The sequence below is a fragment of the Gymnogyps californianus genome, chromosome 13 (assembly GCF_018139145.2).
Source record: "Gymnogyps californianus isolate 813 chromosome 13, ASM1813914v2, whole genome shotgun sequence".
Lineage (NCBI taxonomy): Eukaryota > Metazoa > Chordata > Aves > Accipitriformes > Cathartidae > Gymnogyps > Gymnogyps californianus.
Window position 1 is genome coordinate 925,991 of NC_059483.1, and position 20,617 is coordinate 946,607.

Genomic DNA, 20,617 nt, shown 5'->3' on the forward strand with positions numbered 1-20,617 from the left:
TTGAAGCATAAAACTAGGGTAGAAACCATTTTACTTGAAGCATAAAACTAGGGTAGAAATGTCTTACTGGACATTGAAAATACACCCCTCTACCTCCAGTGATGACTCTATTTAACCCCCCTGTGTTTGAACCCTTGTGACTTGCTAAATGGAAAAGGTTGTATGTACTGATTAAAATACATATGTATATATTTGTAGCTCATGATCTTGACTGCTTACAAAACTTTGAAAGTAGAAACAAGACAAAATATAAATTACTGCTATGTTCAGGCGGTATTGTTTTTTAGCTAAAACTATTTATTACAAAAGGATGATGCCAGTTGATGTGCTAGCTATCACGTAAGTAACTTTTGACACTGAATAGTAAGCTCACGCTGCGGTGCTAAGCCTTCTCGCACGCCCATGACTTACCCAAAGGCTGTTACACGCTACATCTTTGCCGTGTTGCTGCAGGCTTTTGACCGATGCTGTGCATTCATTTCAGTGCAGGAAAGAATGAGTAAAGCTCTTTGGACGAGTGCTGGGTCTTAGCTATATTTCTGGGCCAAACCTTGTCTTGGTTAACTTGTGTTGGTCTGATGGGCTGTTCAGGCTATCTGCACCGGCAGATGTTGGATCTGAAATGCTGTTATTTTGGTTGGCATGGTGAATATTTAATTCAGATTTAAAGGATTGCTGTGACAGGCACTTTGTATAGTCCCGTCTCAAGAGTTAGTACTTCATGGTGGGATTTTTTTTTTCTAAAATTCTCAACATCGGACTAAATTTAGTCATGTGGAAATCAATAAATTACTGCCAACTTTAACATAAGGGCAGAGTTAGGTCAATGTTAAATGTTTTTGAACAATCTTATTCATGGTATTCAGGCTCTTCTCCCCTTAGTTGGGAATGACACGACAAGAAACTTTCCACTGCTTTAAATGTTAAGGAATCTCTGAAAATATTTAGAAACAATCAATTCAAAATGTTCTATGGTTTGGGTTTTGATTTTTTTTTTTTTGAAGAACACTATGTTCTTCTGCAGATTTTCATCCAATCTACATGGTCGTGTCCCACAGGCTTGTTTCCATGGTGCATTTGTATTTCTGTCACAGAGTATGTCCAGCGAGAGGCAGATCTTGGTGGAGTATTTTGTTTTAAGAGCAATCTACTAAGGTCAGCTGAAGACGAGCCGTTTGTCTGTCAGAGCACGGAGAAAAACAACAGTTCTGTAAGCAGCGCCGAAGCTGGAGCACCATTTGGGAACAAACAGTTTTTACGTTATTAAGTTGTGCGCAACCAGCTGGGAACTATGTAAAACTCCACTTAAATATTTCCTTTGTCTCAACAGTACATATGAAAATAAGTAGCTTTTGGAGATTTGCTTCGTGTCAGGCTACTCCACCTCCCACTAAGCTCTTCCATACTTTTCTCTTTGCTAACAGAACAGGGCAATAAGCTTACAGAAATGCAGGTTGGTTCCTACTGGTATTTTAATTTAAATGAATATTTTAGGGGGTTGGGAGGAGGGTATATGTTCTCGTTTTGGTGTTCTGTGTATAATAACAAGTTGTAACTTGGTAGTTCAGAAAAATAAACCAGTTTAATACTGCTACACCAAAGTCCAAAGTGCCAATAAAACAGCGGGAAGCATTCCTACAGAGGAAGATAACTGTCCTCACTCTGCAGGAGTCCTTGGGTTTAAATCTGCTCCCTGGGACCCGTCATGCTCAAGCAGGCTCCAACCGAGCAGGCGGGAGCGTTTTGCCTGACCAAATTGTCCCGGCAGTCCGGTACGGCTGGAGACGGGTGAGAGGCTTCCCAGCGCCTCTCCCCGCGGTGGGAGAGCTGCTGCGGGACAGCCCGCAGGACTGCGCCCCGCGGGGAAAACGCTCGCAAATAAGCACGCTCTTCTAGCCGCCGAGGCTGGCAGGGCATCCACGGCTCCGCTGGACAGAGCTCCAACTGAAACGTCCTTTGCTGCTTCTAAACGACGACTGCCCTTCCGTGGGGTGAGACCCCCGGGTGAGACAGCCCCCACCTCCGTCCCTGCCGCCCCGTCGTGTCTCTCCAGACGCCCCGGCACTGAGCCAGCGCAAACCAGAGGCACTGCAGGATGGCTCTGCTGAACGCTGCCCGTGAGACGGAGCAACCCACAGCCCTGAGCTCAGCCCCTCGCTGCAGGCTAAGTTAAATTGGCCACGCTGCCGAAGAAGGTGGATGCTCTCTAACTTCTGAGTCGTACAGTATTTTTGGTATAATGGAGAAGGATTCAGGTGAAGGCAGAGGTTTTCCAGTTTTTTTGATATGGTGCTTTTACCATGGAAATAGTTTAAGCTGCTTTTTATTCAGTAGCAGCCTGTGTGAATGGTGCTCGGCTATAAACTCATTGCCCTTTGCTATTCACCAGTCTAGCAAAATAAAACATAAACATGTTGCTGTAGTAATGAAACCCTTGTGTCCGTTCCTGGGGAGGATGGGTTAATTGCCAACCAATAAGCTCATGTCAGAAAGTGTGTGAACCTGGAATGAGATCTGCAGTGTGCGTGAGGGAAAGAACAGAAAACTGAAAAAGAACCATAAGAGATTGAGACATTAATTTTTCACAGCTCTCAGAGAAAGCAGAAGAAATAGATTCCTTAAGGTGAAAAGAATGGGCACTTAAATGGCAATGAAATTATTCTGTAAATTCTAGCCCTTTCAGCAAGTGTCAGACAGTAATCAGATCCATTCAAATATATAAATTCAGAGATTGATAATGTGTAAGGCTAGCAGAGTTCATTATGATAATTTCTTCTGACCTTCTCCATCATGTGGGTCATGGAATACCTTTTCTACATATATATAAGAATTATTGAGTGCCAGTTCGTGGAGCTTGACTTTATTTTATCTGATTCAAAAATCAGACTAGCACAAATCAGGAATAAGACTGTGGAAATTACACTGCTACAAAAACTCATCTTATAGGAAAAATCAGGCATGCGTGCGCATGGTTTTCAGATAACAGCACATTTGAGTCACCAGCAGCTACAGAAGTGAAGTGCTTAAAACAAACCTGTGAAATGAAGGAGGCAAAGGGAGGCATTATTGTTCTGCAGACTAATATATAAAATAGTTAAATATGCATTGTGTGTGTGTATGTGTAAAAACCTCTGCTACAACAAATTTAATCAACAGGAAAATTCATAACAGTGCGCAGTGTGAAGTGTATCAGCGTATTGCAGTGCAGTATCTGCAAGGGGACTGCCGTTGTTCCCCTTCAGCGAGCACCACGTGCGACGGGCACTACAGGAGCACCGGCGGCATAGCCTTGGTGCAGGCCTTGGTAAATGGCTGGCTTCTGAAATTTGAATTGCACCGGGACAGTGCAATTTGTTTTGCAATTTTATCCGACGTGACTTTGGCAGTGTGTTAAGTTCCCCCAAACTCCCAGGCAATTATTAAACCTTCTGAAACCACATCGGCAGTACTCAGCCATGACCATTGCTACCTGCCATTTTTTTGTTTTTCATGCATCAGGCCGTGTATTTTTAGCCTGGGTTTTACGATGTCCCCTCAGTGGAAAACAAAGAGCCAGCTCTGGCCATGCCCAGGACAGAGGTGACGGTGATGATGCCCATTTCCGTGGCAACCCAGCACAGCCCTGGGCACGTCTGTGCAGAAGGTCGTTCCCATAGCAAAGGGCTGACGTACACCTGCACCGAGAAACGTAAGCAGAAAACAGGACTGATTGTGAGGGGCTGGAGTAGGCTAATTGCAGAAGGCAAGTTAGGCAGGGGACTGTTTTTCCGAATCTCATTGACACAGTGTCTTAGATGTTTTTTTAAATGAACGTCTCCTGGAAGATATGGGTGAAGACTCTCACATTGAGCTTGTGGGATCACTCAGTGACACATCTCATTTGTCACCCGAGTAAACAAACTATCACAGTGGTTGAGAATTGTATTGCATCCGTAAGCTGTCCATGGGAGTTCAATGAACACGACGAATGCATAGAAATCAGTGCCATTATTGTAGCTGCTTTGGGGATGTCTGTGTTATGAGGTAACTTCCACAGGTGCATTAAAAAGGGGAGAGGAAGGTATTGAAAAGGCCTGGTAGATGATGCATTTGGTGCTCAAAAATTCCTTGAATATTCATCCACAGGATTTTAAAGGAGGTGTTTAATTAAACGTCATTAGAAAATGAAAATGGAACGTGTTCTAGCTGCGACATGAGAAGTTCACAGTTCCGAAAGGCTGCTCGGAGGCTCAGTACTGAGCTCGGGCCAGGCCTGGGGCTGTGGCTGGGCACGTCTCCCCAGCGCCGCGTTCCACAGCCGGGGTCAGCAGCTCGGCCACCCGCCGACACTCGCACCCGCATTCGGCCGAGGAGGGCGAGGCCGCCCGGTGCCGGTTTCGTGTCGACGCCTTCGCTTTCCTCCCTTCTCTTTGAACACCTGTGTGGGATGAGGCCCTGGAAGGGCGCTGACTGGGAACAGAGGCTATTGAGATCAACCACAACAGACTGGGGTGCACGCTGAAAGGCAAGCGGCACCGGTGGAGACGGGGCTGAGGGGACAGCGGGTCCCGCCGCGGCCCGGCGAGTCGGCCTGGTCCTGGCCCTGGCCCTGGCCCTGGCTCCGGCCCCGGCCCGTTCCCGGGCAGGGCGGCTCGGGGCCCCGCCGCCCGGACTACAGCTCCCGGCAGCCGCGGCGCCGCCGGAAGCGCGGCCCGGTCGCGGCGCGCAGGGCTCAGCGCGGGGGATTCGGACTCGCTACCCGCCGGGCCGGGCCGGGGAAGGCGTGAGGCGAGGGTTGGGCCGGGCCGGGCCGCCATGGCCCTGGCACTGCCGGTGCCCGAGCCGCCGTGGCCGGCGAGCCTGTCGCCGCTGAAGGTGCGAGAGGCGAGGGGAGGCGCGGCGCGGCGGGGCCTGCTTGCCGGCACGGCGGGAGGGAGGGAAGGCGAGCGGCCGGGGTGTCAGCGGGGCGGCCGGGGAGCGTCCCGCGGTGGTTGGCCCGGCCTCAGGCGGAGCCGCGCCGGCACGGCAGCCCCCTCTGCCCTGCGAGGTGCGCGGCTGGAGGGCGGCAGGCAGGCAGGGAGGGCGGGCGGGGAAGGCCCTCCGTGGGTCTCCCCGGCGGCGGGACGAGGGCCCGGCCCGGCCCGCCCCGCTCCTCCGGGCCTCGTCGTGCCCCCGAGCTCAGCGCGGCCCTGCCGTGGGGCAGCCTGCCGCCGCTCCGGTCCGTGCTGCCGGCCCTCACGCCCTGGCGCTGCATTCCGCCCTCGCCTGATGCAGGCGGTGTACCTTAATCTGCACTGCGTGAGAACACACAGCGAAAGACTATGTGGCTGGAAGCGCGGGCTCGCTAGCGTGCCGTTGCGGTACCATGTCCCACCGTGAGCTATTCGGTGACCTCGGCTTTCCGTTGCAGGCAGTGGATGACTTGTTGCGGTGTGGGATATGCTTTGATTACTTCAGCATTGCGATGATCATTCCACAGTGTTCGCATAACTGTAAGTACTGATGACGTCTCGCCCTGAAAGCACTGTGTGTAAATTTCTTGCTCTTGCAGGACTGATCCCATCCTGCTGTCTTGTGTACGAACTTCATGAGTACTAACTAAGTTCATAGAGGTCAACACAAAACTGTTACTTCCTTTTAATTGTAAATCTGTGCCTTCTGTCCTGTGATTAACGTATTTTATGGAGGGTCCATTAATACATCACTATTGACTTGGTGGTTGCAGTTCAAATTTACTTGAGTTTTAATAAACATTGCAGAGAAACAGCAGTTTTAATAAAAATTGCTCAAGTAGGAGCGAAGGTAAATGGGGCGTTTGTGGCAAGTCAATAAAGGGGTGGTGAGGTCGTTCTTCCCTCTATCTTGTGACTTTGTGGAATTTAGAATTAATGTATTTCATGTAAATGCACCTTGCCATACGTTCCAGGGAGTACAGGGGTGGCTGTGATGGGAGCGTGTCTTGGCCCTGTGACTCCATTTAAGGCCGACTTGTCATTCAGTTGACAGATTAAGGCAGACAGGTAGGGCCGAAGAAGCTGTACCCAAAGAAATTTTGAGTGAATGGTTTGGTCTTTATACATCTTGCCCAGGAAACACAAGACTGGAGAATGACCTTGTGGGCCCTGTGGGCTGGCAAAATCCTCTTGCACCTTAGCTGAGGGACAGAAAACTATTGAAAAATGTCCTCAAAAAAGAGTTTTCTCCTTTAGAGTTTCAGAGACGAGTCATCATTTGACTATTTATTATTTACTGGCATGTAGAGCGGAGATTACTGATCCTTTATTTTCTTTATAAAACATGTAGCTCTTCTACTTGCGGCTTAGCCAGCAAGGGTGTTTGCCTCTGAGGAGCTCTTTTGGATGAAAGCTGTGAAGCAGCCAGCAACCTTTCCTTGTATAGTTACGGTTGCAACCTTCTGACGGCACAAACACGTCATCTGGATTAATGCACTTAAACGCCACCTATTCCTACAATTCTTCATTTAAATATCTTTCATAACATCTTGAGGGTGGAACAAAATGCAAAGCTGTATGGCAGAGAGCATTAAGTGTTATGAGCTAAAATTTTCCGTGCTGCTCTGTCTGCCTCAGGCTGATACCTCCTGGAATGTGGTAGCGAAGCAGTTCACTGAAGGTCAGATTAGGGGGAAGTACATTGCCTTTTCTCACATTAAAATAAATGCTTATAATTGTTTTGTTCAGAAACTATAGCACTTCCCCTTCCTTACATGAAGCAGGACATTGTAGTTTGGCGATGAAATTTAGTTTAGCTTGGCAAAACTATCACCATTGAAAACAGCATATTTATGGTGGGGAGCACTGGACATCCTCTACAATAGCTGGTGTTACAGCCTGCCTGTGACACAGCTGGGTTCAGAGGCCCTTAACTTTGAAAAGAATCTGCCTACCTTCTTTTTTTAACAGATTACACATTTAATTTCCCCCTGCAAATTGCAGAAAGCCTAAGTTTTCTACAATAAATCAAGATTTCTTGAAGTATTTTTTACTCAGTTGTCTCTGTGTAATCTCTTCAGTCCACTGAGCTTGTACAATTGGAGCAAAAAGCCCTCCGCCATTAATGAGTAATTATTTGTGAATAGATGAAAATGAAATACATTTGCTTGCAAAATTTTTTTCTGTTTCTCTTTTTCTTAATGATCTGTTACAGGGCTTCTAGACATCTCTATAATCTGTTTGCACCTGTAGCCGCTTAAAATTCCTCCTCTGCTCATTCTTGGGTGACTGGTAGCATTCAGTAGCTCTCTTGACAGCAGTTGTTTAACTTTCACAGTGCTTTGGATTGTATCTTCAGTGACAAAATAGACGTGCCATTCATATTTCTTTCACATAATAAAAGCATCTGAAGATGAATGTCTTCTCTAATATGGACATCTCACCGGGGCAGAGTGAATTGTGGCCCTGACATTTCTTATACTTTCAGTCTTGAGAGGACAAACTCAGCCCATTCATGCTGAGGTGGTGTAAGAGGTTATCACTGCCGGGTCTGCTTCTCGTGGGCAGGACCGCCGGCACGGGGGTGTTAAAACGTGCTGCTCTCCTGAGGAACCCAGACGGCTGGAACCAGCCAGGGGCTGGTGGCAGGCAGTGGTTGAGCTCTGCATTTTGTTTCCTCCGCTATCAGGGCACTGCCCTCCAGCAAGGGATGGAGCTGGTGCTGGGAGCAGCCGCCGGTCCCGGTGAATCAGCAGCGTGCCGAAGTCAGAGCCTTTATCCCAAGGAGAGCTCTGGGCGAGTGCAGCCGTGCAGCCCTGGCCTGGGGCCAGCGTAGCTTGGAAGGTGGGCAGGGGAACCTGGGTCTGTTTGACTTACTCATATAGAAGTGGCTATAGCTGTTGGAGGGAGCTCTTTTTTGTCATCCAGGATTTTCCTTTCTTTAAATCTGTATTGAAATTACTACTGTGCTTCCAGCTAAGCAGGTCTCAGAATTGCTTGCTCACTTAAAAAAACACCTATGGTCTTCGATATGCGTGTAAATTGTGGCGTTACTGACTTTTCTTGTGGCAAGCTTGTTTTATTCCTCTTTCTTCTCACAAACTTGCTACTTCCAGTTTAATCTCAATAGAGATTGTTACTTGCTGGCAGTGAATGGTATACTTTCATTCTGTCATTGTCATTAAGCAACCAGTGATGGTTGTCAGCTTAAATTCATACTTTGGGATTCTCTTCTGTATACTGAAATACAGTGCTGCCGCTGAGTCTTATAATTAGTTTGGTAGATGCGGTTTTACAGGTGGGTTTGGTCCGTCGGTGCAGATGGAAGTGAACTTTGTGGCACCATTTAATTCTTGGTGTATGTGCCATCTACAGTAGACAGAGACCCATTTTGTTACCCCAGGAATGGCAGGCTGAGACCTGAGCCATCGCGGGGCTATTTCTCCCGTAGGAAGAGGAGGCGAGTGGGAGGGAAGGGGCTGGGGACAGAGAATTGTGAGGCTGTTGCCTTCTCTGCACAGGCCCAGAGCCAGCCCGAGGCACAAACGTTAAGACTAAGAGCTTATGTGGTTTATTATCCTTGAACATGCTTCAGCTACCCTGGCTATGAGCAGTGATGGATGCAAACATAGGTCAGTCCCATTGCTTACTGAAGGTGACTGGGTGTTGGATGTTGGCAGGCTAGATCTATAAGTTGATTCATATTCATTCAGTTAAAATTTATTTATTTTTTTTATGGATTCCCCCCCCCCCATATCACATCTTACTATATAATGTAATTTTTGAGTATTTAGATGGATTTGCAGTTTTAAGTGTTGAATTAGTGCATTACTGCTCCTGCTGCTTTTCAGACTCTTTCACACAGAGTCTTTGAAATATATCTGCTTAGGTAGCTGTTGCTAAATGTGTGAAGTGCTGAGACACTGACCAATAATGATCTAGTAAGTGAACGTCTGTTTTGCTGGAGAGTGATGAAACTTTTTATATCTTGAAGTGGTTATGACAGCTTATAGATAAGTAAAGAAAATAGAATAATTTCAGGAATTTACTGTGACAAAATGAAGTTTGTGGCATATTTCACCAAAGAGTCTATTGAAGCATCCTGTGATAATGATACGACTTGCTTTTCCTGGGAAACATTTAAGCCGTCTCTCAGTTAGCGTGCCAGTGCTGTTTCCCATCCTTTTTAGCCTTTTCCCTCAACAACAGGTTGGTATTGTTTTGGAAAGCGGAAAAAACACCTGGGAAAAAGAGAGGATAGAGAGTTTGTCTGGGGCTATGCAGGAAGATGAAAGTGATCCAACATTAGTCATGTCCAAAAAAAGCGGTGGTGAGGGAGTGAGCAGTGCAAACACACTGCTTTTAGTGGTGGTAGCAGACTAAGGTTTTCTTGTCTTGCGTTAAAGAAGCAAAAGTAAACATCTGCTTTTGACAGAGGGACTGAGATTAAATGTTGAAAGATATTTGCATAAAATACAGATTCTTTTGCTACAATGGTAATCTTAATTCTATGGGAAAATGATGTATTTTCAATATTGGTGTATTGTGGAATAGTTTGCATATATTGTACAAAAAGAAAATATACTAGTAAGGATGTTGAACTGCATTTGGAAGAATGCCCGTTTAAAAATTACATATTTCTTTTTTCCAGACTGTTCTCTTTGTATACGCAAGTTTTTGTCCTACAAAACTCAGTGTCCAACATGCTGTGTGGTAAGTGTTTTTCTTTTCCTCAGCTTGTTTTTTATTTATTTTTTGGCGAATCTCAGGAGCTTTTCCCTTTGGACTATGCTAAATAATTAATTCTGGTCTTATATTACCACCTTTCCTTTTGGTCAGCAGCTCTTTGGGCAAAGTGTGGTGCTCTTACAACTGGAATTCTCCTGTTTCAGAGCTACTTTTCTGTCAGCATAGGCAGAAGTAAATGGAGCATCAAACCTGGGTTTTGGCTCAGACCTGTGTATACAATCTGTTGCGAAACATTTAACATTGCCTCCGAATTTGTTAAAATACTCCATCATTTAAAACATGAGTGCTGAAATTTAAACACTTAAATTTTCTCTGATTGAGTGGCCTCACTTCATCTTTCAAGGAGTCTTTAGAAGTGTCCACAGACCACCTAGTCCTAAAACTCACTGACTGTACTGTGTAGCCTTTTTGGGGATGAGAGGACTGTGTTATGCACCAGGGAGAGGGGCTGTTTGCCATGAGAATTAGGTTAAATTTGAAAAGCACTAGAGGCAGGTTTGGCTTGCGCTGCAGGTGGGTGATTATTAAGATCTGACTTGAAGGCCTTTTTTGATTAAAGAACACAGAATGCAATTGATTCTAGGCCTTAATCTAACTTTTCATCTTAAGCCAATTGGGCTTTATTGAACTCCTAAAAATGGTAGGCTGCCTAAAAACAATGAATGGCGCCTCAGGAATATTGGCAAAATAGAAGTAATTTTCTTCTGTGTTTCTAAAGCATGAACCAGACTAGACTTTTCAAGACTGCAAAACAGATCTATTTGTAGCTTTGCCAGTTTTTAAATTCAAACAAGTGCAGACTACTTGATGGAGTACATTTTACTACCGCCTTCTTAAAAATCACAGGTATTGATATGAGCAAGACTAATAAAAGCTTTGTAAAAAAGAAGAGCAGAGAGGCAGCCAGAGAGACAAAAATCAGAAATTGTTTAAAAAGAATGAATTGAATGCACAAAGCCATCTCATAATTCATATTTTCATTCCATAATTGGAAGATTAACATTTCTCTTCATCAGTTTTCATGCCTTGTTGCTTAAGGTTCTCATCACATTCATGGGATCCTTGGTTTGGTTTTCAAAACAATTAGAACCGAGCTACAATAAAGCATCGTTGGAGATTGGGTGCACTGGATTTTGTTGCTTTGGCTTTATGCTTCATTTTTATCTATTACCTATCATTTCCCAGACTTACAGTTCTCAGGCAGTTATTTTAGTTTGCATCTTCATTCACATAGCAATTTAGCGGGGGGTAGTTGAGGCATTGATCCAAGAAACAAATTATTGATCACTCGAACATTTTCTGGGTACTTGTTGTTTTCACTGCATTTGAATGTTTGTTTGGTTTTTTTTCCCCTTTTCTTTCTTTCTTTTTTTAATAGGCAGTCTCGGAATCTGACCTGAAAAATAACCGGACATTAGATGAACTAGTAAAGAGCTTTAATTCTGCAAGGTATACCGTAATTTTATAAATACTCTCTCTGGTTTGGCAGCTGGAAAGGCAGGTGTGACGTACTTTGTGTGACCAGCCCAGGAGTCCTTGTAGAGGAGCAGAGCAAGGAGCAGTGTGAGGACTGAGTGAAAAAATTGCAGTGTCACAGAAATGCTGTCAAAGATGAATGTTTATGCTTTTGGAAAAATCCTACAGTTTTCTGGCTGAAGGTTACTGTCCACTCAGGTGGTGTGTTGGGGTTCTGTAAGCTTCTTTTGGTTTTGCTTCTGGTTAGCTGCCGTGTAAGTTACAGTCTCTTTCAACATGTAGGAAGTCAAGCAGATGTGTCAGGATTCTCTGAGGAAAATAATGGTAATAAAGATTTTCTTCTAAGATGCTTCCTATGTGTACAGGGGAAATTCTGAACAGAAAGATTTTGTCCAGTGGTAATGGTCAACTTCCAAGAGAATTCTCTTGGTGAAGTCATTGGATGGGAAAAACATAGGTATTGAGGAACCACAAATGTGAGTGTTCCTGGATAAGAGAAGTAATGGAGTATTGTGCTTTCACCTGGATTTCTTATCTACTCTTCTGTTCGTTTTTAATTCATTTTTGATCTCCTCATCCCTTTGAAAGACAGGAACAACAGAATAAGCATGACTCGGTAAACACTTACCACAGTAGATATATGAGATTTCTTGTATTATCTCTCTGTTTTCTTTTGATTAGAAGCAGCTTGGTGATTTGCTAGGTATTTTGTAGGTATTCCTGTGTCTATGGGAGACAAATACACTATCATCTTTTTCTCTGAAATGAAGTTGGAGCTTGAAGTCAATCAGATTCTTGGCTTCATAAGTGATAGGAAGCATAGTTCAGTTTATGGCTTTGTTTCTTGAGAGGGTTTCTCTGTGATGAAGATCTAATCTTCTGTATGACCACTATTAGATTGAATTGATTTTATATGAAGAATTGAAATTCTACAGTTCCATTATTTTAGCTTGAATGCTGTCTTTGGTGTTTCCTAGTGATAAATGGATTACTTTTTTTTTTTTTTTTTTTTTTGGTAATGTCTAATTTTGTAGGGAACAAGTAGTGCTGACTTGGATCCATTATGATATTGAATCTTAAACGTTAATTTTTTTTGACTGCTTTAATGGATCAGTATAAATCTTACCAGTCAGAGTAGTTTAATAATCTTTCCTTTTGTGACTTGGAGTTCAATCAATTTCTCAACATAAAGTTAGATCAATAAGGCAAAAACTGTAGTGTCCTGTTCTGCACAGGGTGGGGGTGAGGTGGGAGAGAGCCAGTGCAGGCTTCTTTCTGGATCTTGGTAAGAAAGACCCAACAACAAATGGCTTACTAAGATAACTGCTTTAATAAGACAGACTTGTAAGAGGAATATAGATAGTGAGTAAATCTCGCGTTGCTTCAGATGCTGGGCACCCCGCATTCGTGCCTCCCTCAGCCTGGGATTGCATTTACTCTGCAGATGGTCCCAGGTTCGAGGGGAACACTACTTGCCTGGAGAGTGTTACGTGATATGAGTATCATTAAATCATAAGAGCATTGTTGGTTTCTGCCCTGGCGATTCTGGTACAGGGCAAATCTTCTGTCTCCCCTGCTCCTTCCCCATCTGCTTTGTTTCCTTTTGGCCCTCCCCAAAACAAATCCAAAGTCCAGGGGTTGATTTTTGAAACGTGCTAAGCTCTTCAAGTCCATCCTGACTTGACTTTGAGCCTCAGGTAGTTTAGCATTTATGAAAATTGGGCCTTAAATCTTTTCACTATTTCACAAAATGCAAACACATTTCTTAAGTCAGGCCTGTAGGGAAAGAAAATGTTAATGTTGGTAGTACTTAGCAAAGTAAAAGCTGTGCTCCAAGGTCAGTGTGTGCATGGAATGGAAATCATTCTAAATAGACCTGAGTGCTGATCCCATTTACACTTCTGCTCAACATTTAGCTTGTGCACAAGTGTTTGCAGAATTAGAGCCTTCATGATCATTTGTGCTCAGTGAGCATTGTCTTGGGAGTCCTGCATCCTCCCTGTAGAAGTGGTGGACTGTGATGTTTCCCAGTAAAAGTGAAGATGTTGTGTTGTTCATTATGGCCCATTAATGTTACATTCTGTGTGAAAGGGTAGAGGAGCAGTTTTGAATAGGCTTTAATAGGTCTGAATTCACATTGTGTTCAGGTGCACACAAAGATCCTGAGCAGTGAAGGAGTTAAGGGAGTGCATTGCTCTGATCAATTATGCCCAGAGGTGACTGTCAGGGTGAGAGCAACCTTTGCTCAGCTTGCTTTCTGCTGCTTGTGCTGTGCTTTGCAGGCAGAATTCATCACTCTGACCAGGTCAGGAGAGCAAGATGGGGAGTGCTATTTGTGCCATCTTTCCTTTATGAACAATATTTTTTTCAGTTGCAATGAGGCCAGTGTCTTCAAAAATAGTAAGTGTAAAATTTTGGGGTTGTTTTGAAATTAATTTCATTGTCCTCTAATAAAGAGATTATTTTGGTTAAAAATTGTCAGTTTCTGCATCACCTAGTTAGAAAATATAGCAATAGAAATTAGAGTTATACTTGCATAAGTAGAAAACTAGTCCTTGCTGAAAACGATCTGTGTTTTTTTTCATACATAGGGAAGAAAACTATATTTTTACTTTCAAGTTTATATCTTAGTTTCCTAATCAGGGTTACTTGACAGCTAGTGAGTCAGAGGAATAAACACATCTACTCTGAGTGCTCAAGAGAGCACGTACTGTCATTTCTAATACCCTGATTAAACTTCCAGGAGGAGTGCAGAAGTAATTTTAAGGAGAGAAATTGTCCTTTAGTACAGTTAGGACTGTCCTATGTGAGCTGTTCCTAGGAAGATTCACAACTCCATCTCTTCCCCGGAATTTATTTATGTGGAAGCACTAGATTCCCACCTACTTTCTCTGCTTCATAGCTGCTTCGGCAAGGGAGAAGTAAACGGACCATAAAATGGGGACCAGGATCTCAATGGAGGAGGACATGGAAATTTTTTTTTTGCGGATCTTGCAGGTCTGAAGAAAAAAAAATTCTCAAGATGTTTATACTGTTATCAAAGCATGCCTGGCAGAGAGAGTATGCTGTATACAGTGTATTAAGATGACCGTCCATTTTTAGTTGAACTAAAAGAAGTGTAACTCCCTGTCCTAACCCAAGCCAGGGATTAAAGAGGATGGGTCTCAGAGGAGGATTTGGGTAGTGGTTATAACAGTGCGTGTTAGGACTCACTAACATCTTATTGATTCATCTTTCAGCCTTTAAAGTGTGCTGCTTGTGCTCTTAAACTGAGGTATGTCAGCTGTGACGCATTTATTGCTTTTGTGCCGGGAAGGTAAAATTGTGTCTGCTAAAACCTTTCAGAACTGATAGCAGTCTGTGTTAAATTCTTAAAAGTATGACAAATAATGTTGAAAACTGCATGCAAAACTCAGAGCTTTTTGAAAATGTTGTTGTCCTGAGGTTTACCAGTAGAACCAGTTTCTAGGTGAGCCGGACAATCTGGTGATGGTAGGGGGTGGACTTCTCCATCAACTGCATGCTTTCTCTCAACGCTGCTGTCTGTCTCTGAATGACGGGTAAATCTTCCAGTCTAGTCATGCTTGTCCGAATCACTCCAATAACAACAACAGGAATTTCTGTGATTAACGAGACATTGGAGTAATTTGCTCTGGCGTTGAGGGAGGGGAGTGGCAGTTGATAAAAGGTACTGTCGGAGAGCCCAGGGCTGCGCGAGGAGTGCCCGCGGGGCTCCGGCTCCTCCGCCCCTGGGGCGCCTGGTTTTGGGGCGCCTGGTTTTGGGGCGCCGGTCGGGCAGGGCCACTAGATGTCATCACACAGCCAGTGAAGCTGCTCGGCGGGCCCAAAATACCACATTTTGGGAAGAGCCAGTCTGGGACTTTTCTCTCCTCTTTTGAATTTAGTACTAGCATTTTCTGTATTTTCCCACCAAAAGAAAAAAAGGCATACAGAGATTTCATGTGTGTTTTGGCAAACAAGTTTTCATATTGCCGTCCTAGTGTTCTTTCCATTGATTCTGTGCCAAGATCAGATCCCTTCGGAAAGTCTATTCATAAGTCTTTATCCTTCAATATGAGGAAAAACTCCGTATGAATATTTGTAGACCAGTGGTGTAATTAAAGCAACCTTTATTATCAAATTATTGTTAGGATAGATTTTGGTTTTTGTATTGTTTTTCCAGTTTCTCTCTCTCTTTGTTTTATACCAGATCATATTTTATTGAGACAACTGTTATTACAGAATCTGAAACTTCTGTTCAGAAGATTTCTCTATTCTGGCTGCCTTCATGCAAATATTAACAACTTGCATTTGAAGTGAGATGGTCTTCTATTTGGGCAGTCTGTCCTGTCAGCTCCGGAGCAACTCTCCCGAGTTCAGAAGTCTATCCTTTCATACAGGACACATTGCAAAAACGCCGAGCTTTGCACTCTGAGCCTTTTGCTGTGTTTTGCTGCCTGCTTCTGCTGGCCATGGAGCTCCCTTCCTCCCTCCAGCCTTTATCAGAATTGCTCAGCTGCCCCTTGCTTGGGTTTGCAGTCTGTTTGGGTCCAGGCCCACCTCTAAACATGTGGTTTGGCCGCCTAGCCTTCCCGAGGGACAGATCAGACCACTGAAGTCTCTGCTTCAGAGAATTCGAGGTACTATAAGCTGTACTATTGTGATACTTCCTGAGAAAGAAATGTTGAGAAAAAGATACACGCATCAGTCTTAAGTCTGGTGAAAAGATAAACTGATGTGAAGTTTGAATTTTAGGAGTGTTGTCAGCTAGTGTGAACACACTGGGAAATACGTTTTAGCTAGTGAATGCATGTTGTGGAAAAATAAACAGACGTAATTCGTGGTTACAAAGAGTAGAATGTGTTACTTTGACAAGAGGAGGAGCTCTCAAAAGCAAAGGAAAATACACTGACAAGATGAGGGAGATCAGTTGTGTTCTCTAGATGAAGACAATGAATACAGGCCACTGGCTAATTGTTCAGATATTTTTGCCTTTTGGGGCTGTATCGTTCTTTATGGGAAAACTAAACTGATATGATGCCAAATATTTGCATTTATGGATATGTTTTATGTTATCTGAGCTATGCAGAATTTAGCTTGCTGTAGCATAGGATGCTGGGCTTTTGTGTAAAAATGGTTATTTAACGGCCAAAAGAATAATATGATAAGACTATGTGTTGACTTTGATTAGCTACTTTAATGGTAGGCTGCCTGTATGACAACCTGGGGGAGTCTGAAGAAATAGACATTTTTTACATAACCTAAAGATAAATTCCTTGTTCAAAAAGGGGAAAAAACAGTAAAAAAAAAAAAAGTACCTCTTTGGTAGAACACCCGGCAGTATCCTTTTGAGGATTAAACTTTGCCTAAGTGTATTAGGAATAAAAGGCAACTAATTTGTTTGCTTTTGAACCTGATTGTAGAATATAACCATCTGTGGTGTGACACATCTTCTGAGGCTATAGTTTGTTACCTTTAAGTTGAAGAACACTGTGCATTTATCTGCAGTAAAATGAGATACTTTGGCAATTATTGCTGCTAATGGCCGTGTTGAGCAGCGATACGCTGTCAGACCTTTCTGATACTTCTGGATGAAATATACCCCTTGTAAACAGCAAAGGTGAAGCAGGAGTAGGACAGGGCTGTGTGAAGGCGCTCTGTTTATGTTCCCATTAACTAGCTCCCGAGTTCCCCGTGAAGTTGATCCTACGCCAACAGTAGCTAGACCACTCTGTGTGTCAGCCGGGGAATTAACCTCCTTAAAAACTTCCAGTCCATATCTAGGCATGAGCAGACAGAAAAACATAGTTTTGCTGCCACACTTAATTGCGCTTGTTTGCACTGCGGAAAGTCAGAGAGCCGTGGGACAGATGTGAATTGCCACTGACAGATGTGGTCATTACCTCCAGTAATCCAGGAAACTTAAACTCCAAATCGGGCTTCTGAATCTGGCTTGAATGTAACCACTGCAGAGCGTTCGGTGTGCTGAGCTTGTTGTTGTGGTTGTTCACTAGGAATTTATCTTAAACTAGTATAATTGTGGGGTTACCTGGTGACTTACATGAACTTATTTTTAAAAGATATAGGTACAGACAGTTCTTAATTAGTTGTTCTTGTTAGACATGAAAAATGTTTACCTTAGAAGACTGAAAAGTTTTCTAAGTCGTTATCCAATACTGAAATGTCTTCAACTGTAAAATCTGAGAGCATAGCTGCATTTCAGACTTCTTATGGACCTTGTGTCTTCATGAAAGTGCTGTAAGAAATAATTTTATGGCAGTGCACATTCTGTAGGTACATCACCCACAGTCCCCCCCCCCTTTTTTTTTTTTAGAGAAAAGGAATCGTAATCCAAATTATTTCAACTGTTATTGATACTTCCTGAGTTAAAAGCTTTGCAAGGTGAGGACCCAGAGCTGTTCTACTTTCACAGGCTTTGTCACCTCAGGTGCAGTGATTTGTGTCACAATCAAAGCTGTGAAGCTGTGGCATTTAAATAAAGAGCATGCACTTGCTGAGTAATGGCAGTAGTAAAAATCCTAGTGCTTGAAAAAGTTAATGCGTTAGAGATGGGAAGGAGGAGGACTCTTGGGTGTTACAGACGAAATAGTGCAAATACAGCAAATAGTGCAGTGTGGATCGGAGAGGTGGAGGCACAGGGGCGTGTGAGGTACAGCGTGCCTTTCCATGTAGAGGCTCTTAGACTCCTCAGCATCCTCAAAAGCTATCCCTATTCCTGTCCCTCCCTTGTGTGTTATCCTGCTATAAAGAGAAGTGAAGGGAAGGTCCTCCCTACCTCACTTAGCAAGTGGGGACAGAGTATCTCTTAGAGGTGAACCCATCTCCTCCATTCGATGTTAGAGAGATGCTGCCTTTCCTTTAAGATTTTCCATTTTTTCTAAGCTGTCCCAGTTTGTCAGAGCTTGCAGATGGTAAAATTTTTTTTGCGGTTGCCTTTTTTTTGAGGAGGACCTCTGATGATGCAGCAGGCTGGGGCTTGGCAGGTGGTGGTTGTGAGAATGGCAGCAAGTCAGGGAGGAAGCTGACGGGCACCTGGGCAGGCTTTGCACTCTTGGAGAGCTCGGCAAGTGAATGGTGTGCAGGTTGCTGAGGGATGATGGAGCAGTGAATTAAAGGTGAATAGCTTAATGACTGCATGTGTACTTCTGCTGGCTGTTTTTGGCTGGATGATATGAACTTCATTGTGACCCTCAGGGTGTGGAGGACTCTTGTCAAAGTAGTAGTGGGTGACAATGGGACGTGTGGTTTGTCCACCGTTGATGTTAGTTGGGAAAGCCTTCCCTTTACCTGTGGTGATACAGGAGTGAAAGTGAACCACAAGGTATGTGGGCAGGCTAGACCGCTGCATTGCTATGCCATCTCCCTGCCAAGAATACAGTGTCTGGCCTAATTTATCTTAGATTGAGCTGTATAAATTACATGGTAAAATAAACAGGATTCTGCAAAAACCCCTGGGGCAGGAGTAGGAATAAAACATGTCTTTAAGATCTTATGCAATTGCCTGAGTAGGACAACTGTGACTTTGTAATTCTTTGTATTACCTCAAAGCTAAAAGTACTAACGAGACAGACAGGATAATGAGCCTTCTGCTGCTACCGTGTCCCTACCGATAAAATACAAGTTTATTTCTTTGAAAAGAGACTTCTGTTTAACTCGCATCTTGACATTTGCTAGCCCTGAGGAGGGTAGGGAGTACAAGTAGGGGATAAAGCATGTGTAGATAGGTGGTAAGCGTTCTGGTGGAGACTGAAGTGGGCTGTTCTTGAGGGTGGTTATGTTTCCCCCTTATTTTATATGAGAAAAGAATGGAGGGTTTGTGCTCTTTAGCTGATCATCGATGAAATGTGTCCGAAATAGTTCGGGTTACCTGACACTAAATCTCAAGACCTGACAAGCATGCAGTTATCTCTTGGAGGGGTTCTGCTCAGCTGGGTGGGCAGTGAGCAGCTGTGCTAAGGAGACCCACAGTAAGGAGGGACAGAAGGAATACGGCAACGCTTTCTGCTAAGCTCTTTGGTTTCAGGAGCCTCTGTCACAGCTATGTGACACAGTGCTTGAAGTACTCTGACTTGAAAAAGGTCATCTACCATCTTCAAGTAAGGGGGAAAACTTTTTGTTCTTCACTGTGTTCTGTGTGATGTTTTGAGAGGCATTTTATTACATTTGCAAAACGTAATTTATTTTGTTTGAAAATCAGGAAGATAATTCTTGGATTCTGTAGAGCGTGGTGAGGCTCAGCTGGTGTGCTCCTGCTCCTGGTTTGTGTGGGCTAGCCGATTCCCAAGTGCTGTGTGGGGAGCAAGGGGGAGAGGGAGGAAGGAATGGAGGAAAAGCTCCATCTGTTTTCGTTCTGGTTTCTTCTCAAAGAAAAAGGTAATACTGTCCAATGTAGTTAACTGCATGTTGTCTTCTGGATGCTTCTAGACAACAGCTGTTCCAGTTGGTCTTGGATACTCCACTGATTTCATCTCCATTGGCCTGTAGCAGGCGTTCAGCTGGCAAAAGCCATGTTTGGAGTCCTGTTTCTTGGCCAGTTATAAAAGAAGAGGTGCCAGTGATTGACAGTTTCTTGAGAAAGGAAGAAGTTTGCACCTTGACAAAGGCAGATGACCTGGCAGGAACCGATCAGAAGATTTTCAAAACTGAGGAACACCATAACTTTTACAGCAGTTCTGCAGAGGTTGATGGTAAAGATAATGAAGTGGGATCACAAGAGAGTCCTGAGTGTACCAAAAGTCATGAAAGGCCTTCTACATCTGTGGTAAAAGTAGTCAAGAAAGGTGAGACGCTTAATTTTTGGTTTTGTCCTGTTCTCTTCCCCAGGTCCGTGGTTGTGGTTGGCTGTATGCATTAGAGTACCTTCAGTACGTGGCATTCATCTCATTTCTCTGCATTGTTCTGATCTGCATTGGCATGTTCAGATGCTTCCCGTCTAACTGCGCTATGCTTCATTCAGATTACTGGTTATGTGGGACAGCTCTGCTACAACCATATTCTTGATGAGGAAGCTTGGGCTGATGCCAAGTAATTAAATGGAGTTCAACGCTTACAGATTCCTTTGCTTTGAGTAACAACTCTAAAAAACAATAGTTGCACAACAGACTTAGTAAAAAATGAAGTAATTTTCTGTTCTCCTTCCCCTTAATGACTAGACATACAACATTGACATTCATTCTGCTCTCATATCCTTAAGTAACCAGAAGCAAGGTATTTTATAATGTGTTTGTTATTTGAGGGGTGCACCCGCAATCAAAATGATCACGGCTTCAGTTTTGTTAATATTCCTATTCATACACTCTCCAGAAGAGAGTAATCTGCTTTATTTTTCTGTAATTCTACAGTGCTAAGATGAATTTATTTTGAAGCATGAAAATGCCCATTTATACTAATCAACTACAATAAAATGGCAGAATCCTCTTAGTTTTGACATGATGGCAGCT

General features: G+C 43.7%; 1 protein-coding gene across 3 annotated transcripts in view; it reads left to right on the forward strand.

Moving 5' to 3' along the window:
* The first annotated feature begins 4,794 nt into the window (after nucleotides 1-4,794).
* The window catches only part of RAD18 (RAD18 E3 ubiquitin protein ligase), a 61,754-nt gene continuing 45,931 nt past the window's right edge, over nucleotides 4,795-20,617 (forward strand). For all 3 annotated transcript variants that reach the window (XR_007767236.1, XM_050904694.1, XM_050904695.1), the window contains exons 1-5: nucleotides 4,795-4,854; nucleotides 5,390-5,471; nucleotides 9,583-9,644; nucleotides 11,059-11,129; nucleotides 19,602-19,957. Coding sequence is in view for 2 of the 3 variants with exons in the window: in XM_050904694.1 (XP_050760651.1) it covers nucleotides 4,795-4,854; nucleotides 5,390-5,471; nucleotides 9,583-9,644; nucleotides 11,059-11,129; nucleotides 19,602-19,957 (631 nt within the window). In the remaining variant the exon portion in view is untranslated. The remainder of the gene's footprint in view (nucleotides 4,855-5,389; nucleotides 5,472-9,582; nucleotides 9,645-11,058; nucleotides 11,130-19,601; nucleotides 19,958-20,617) is intronic.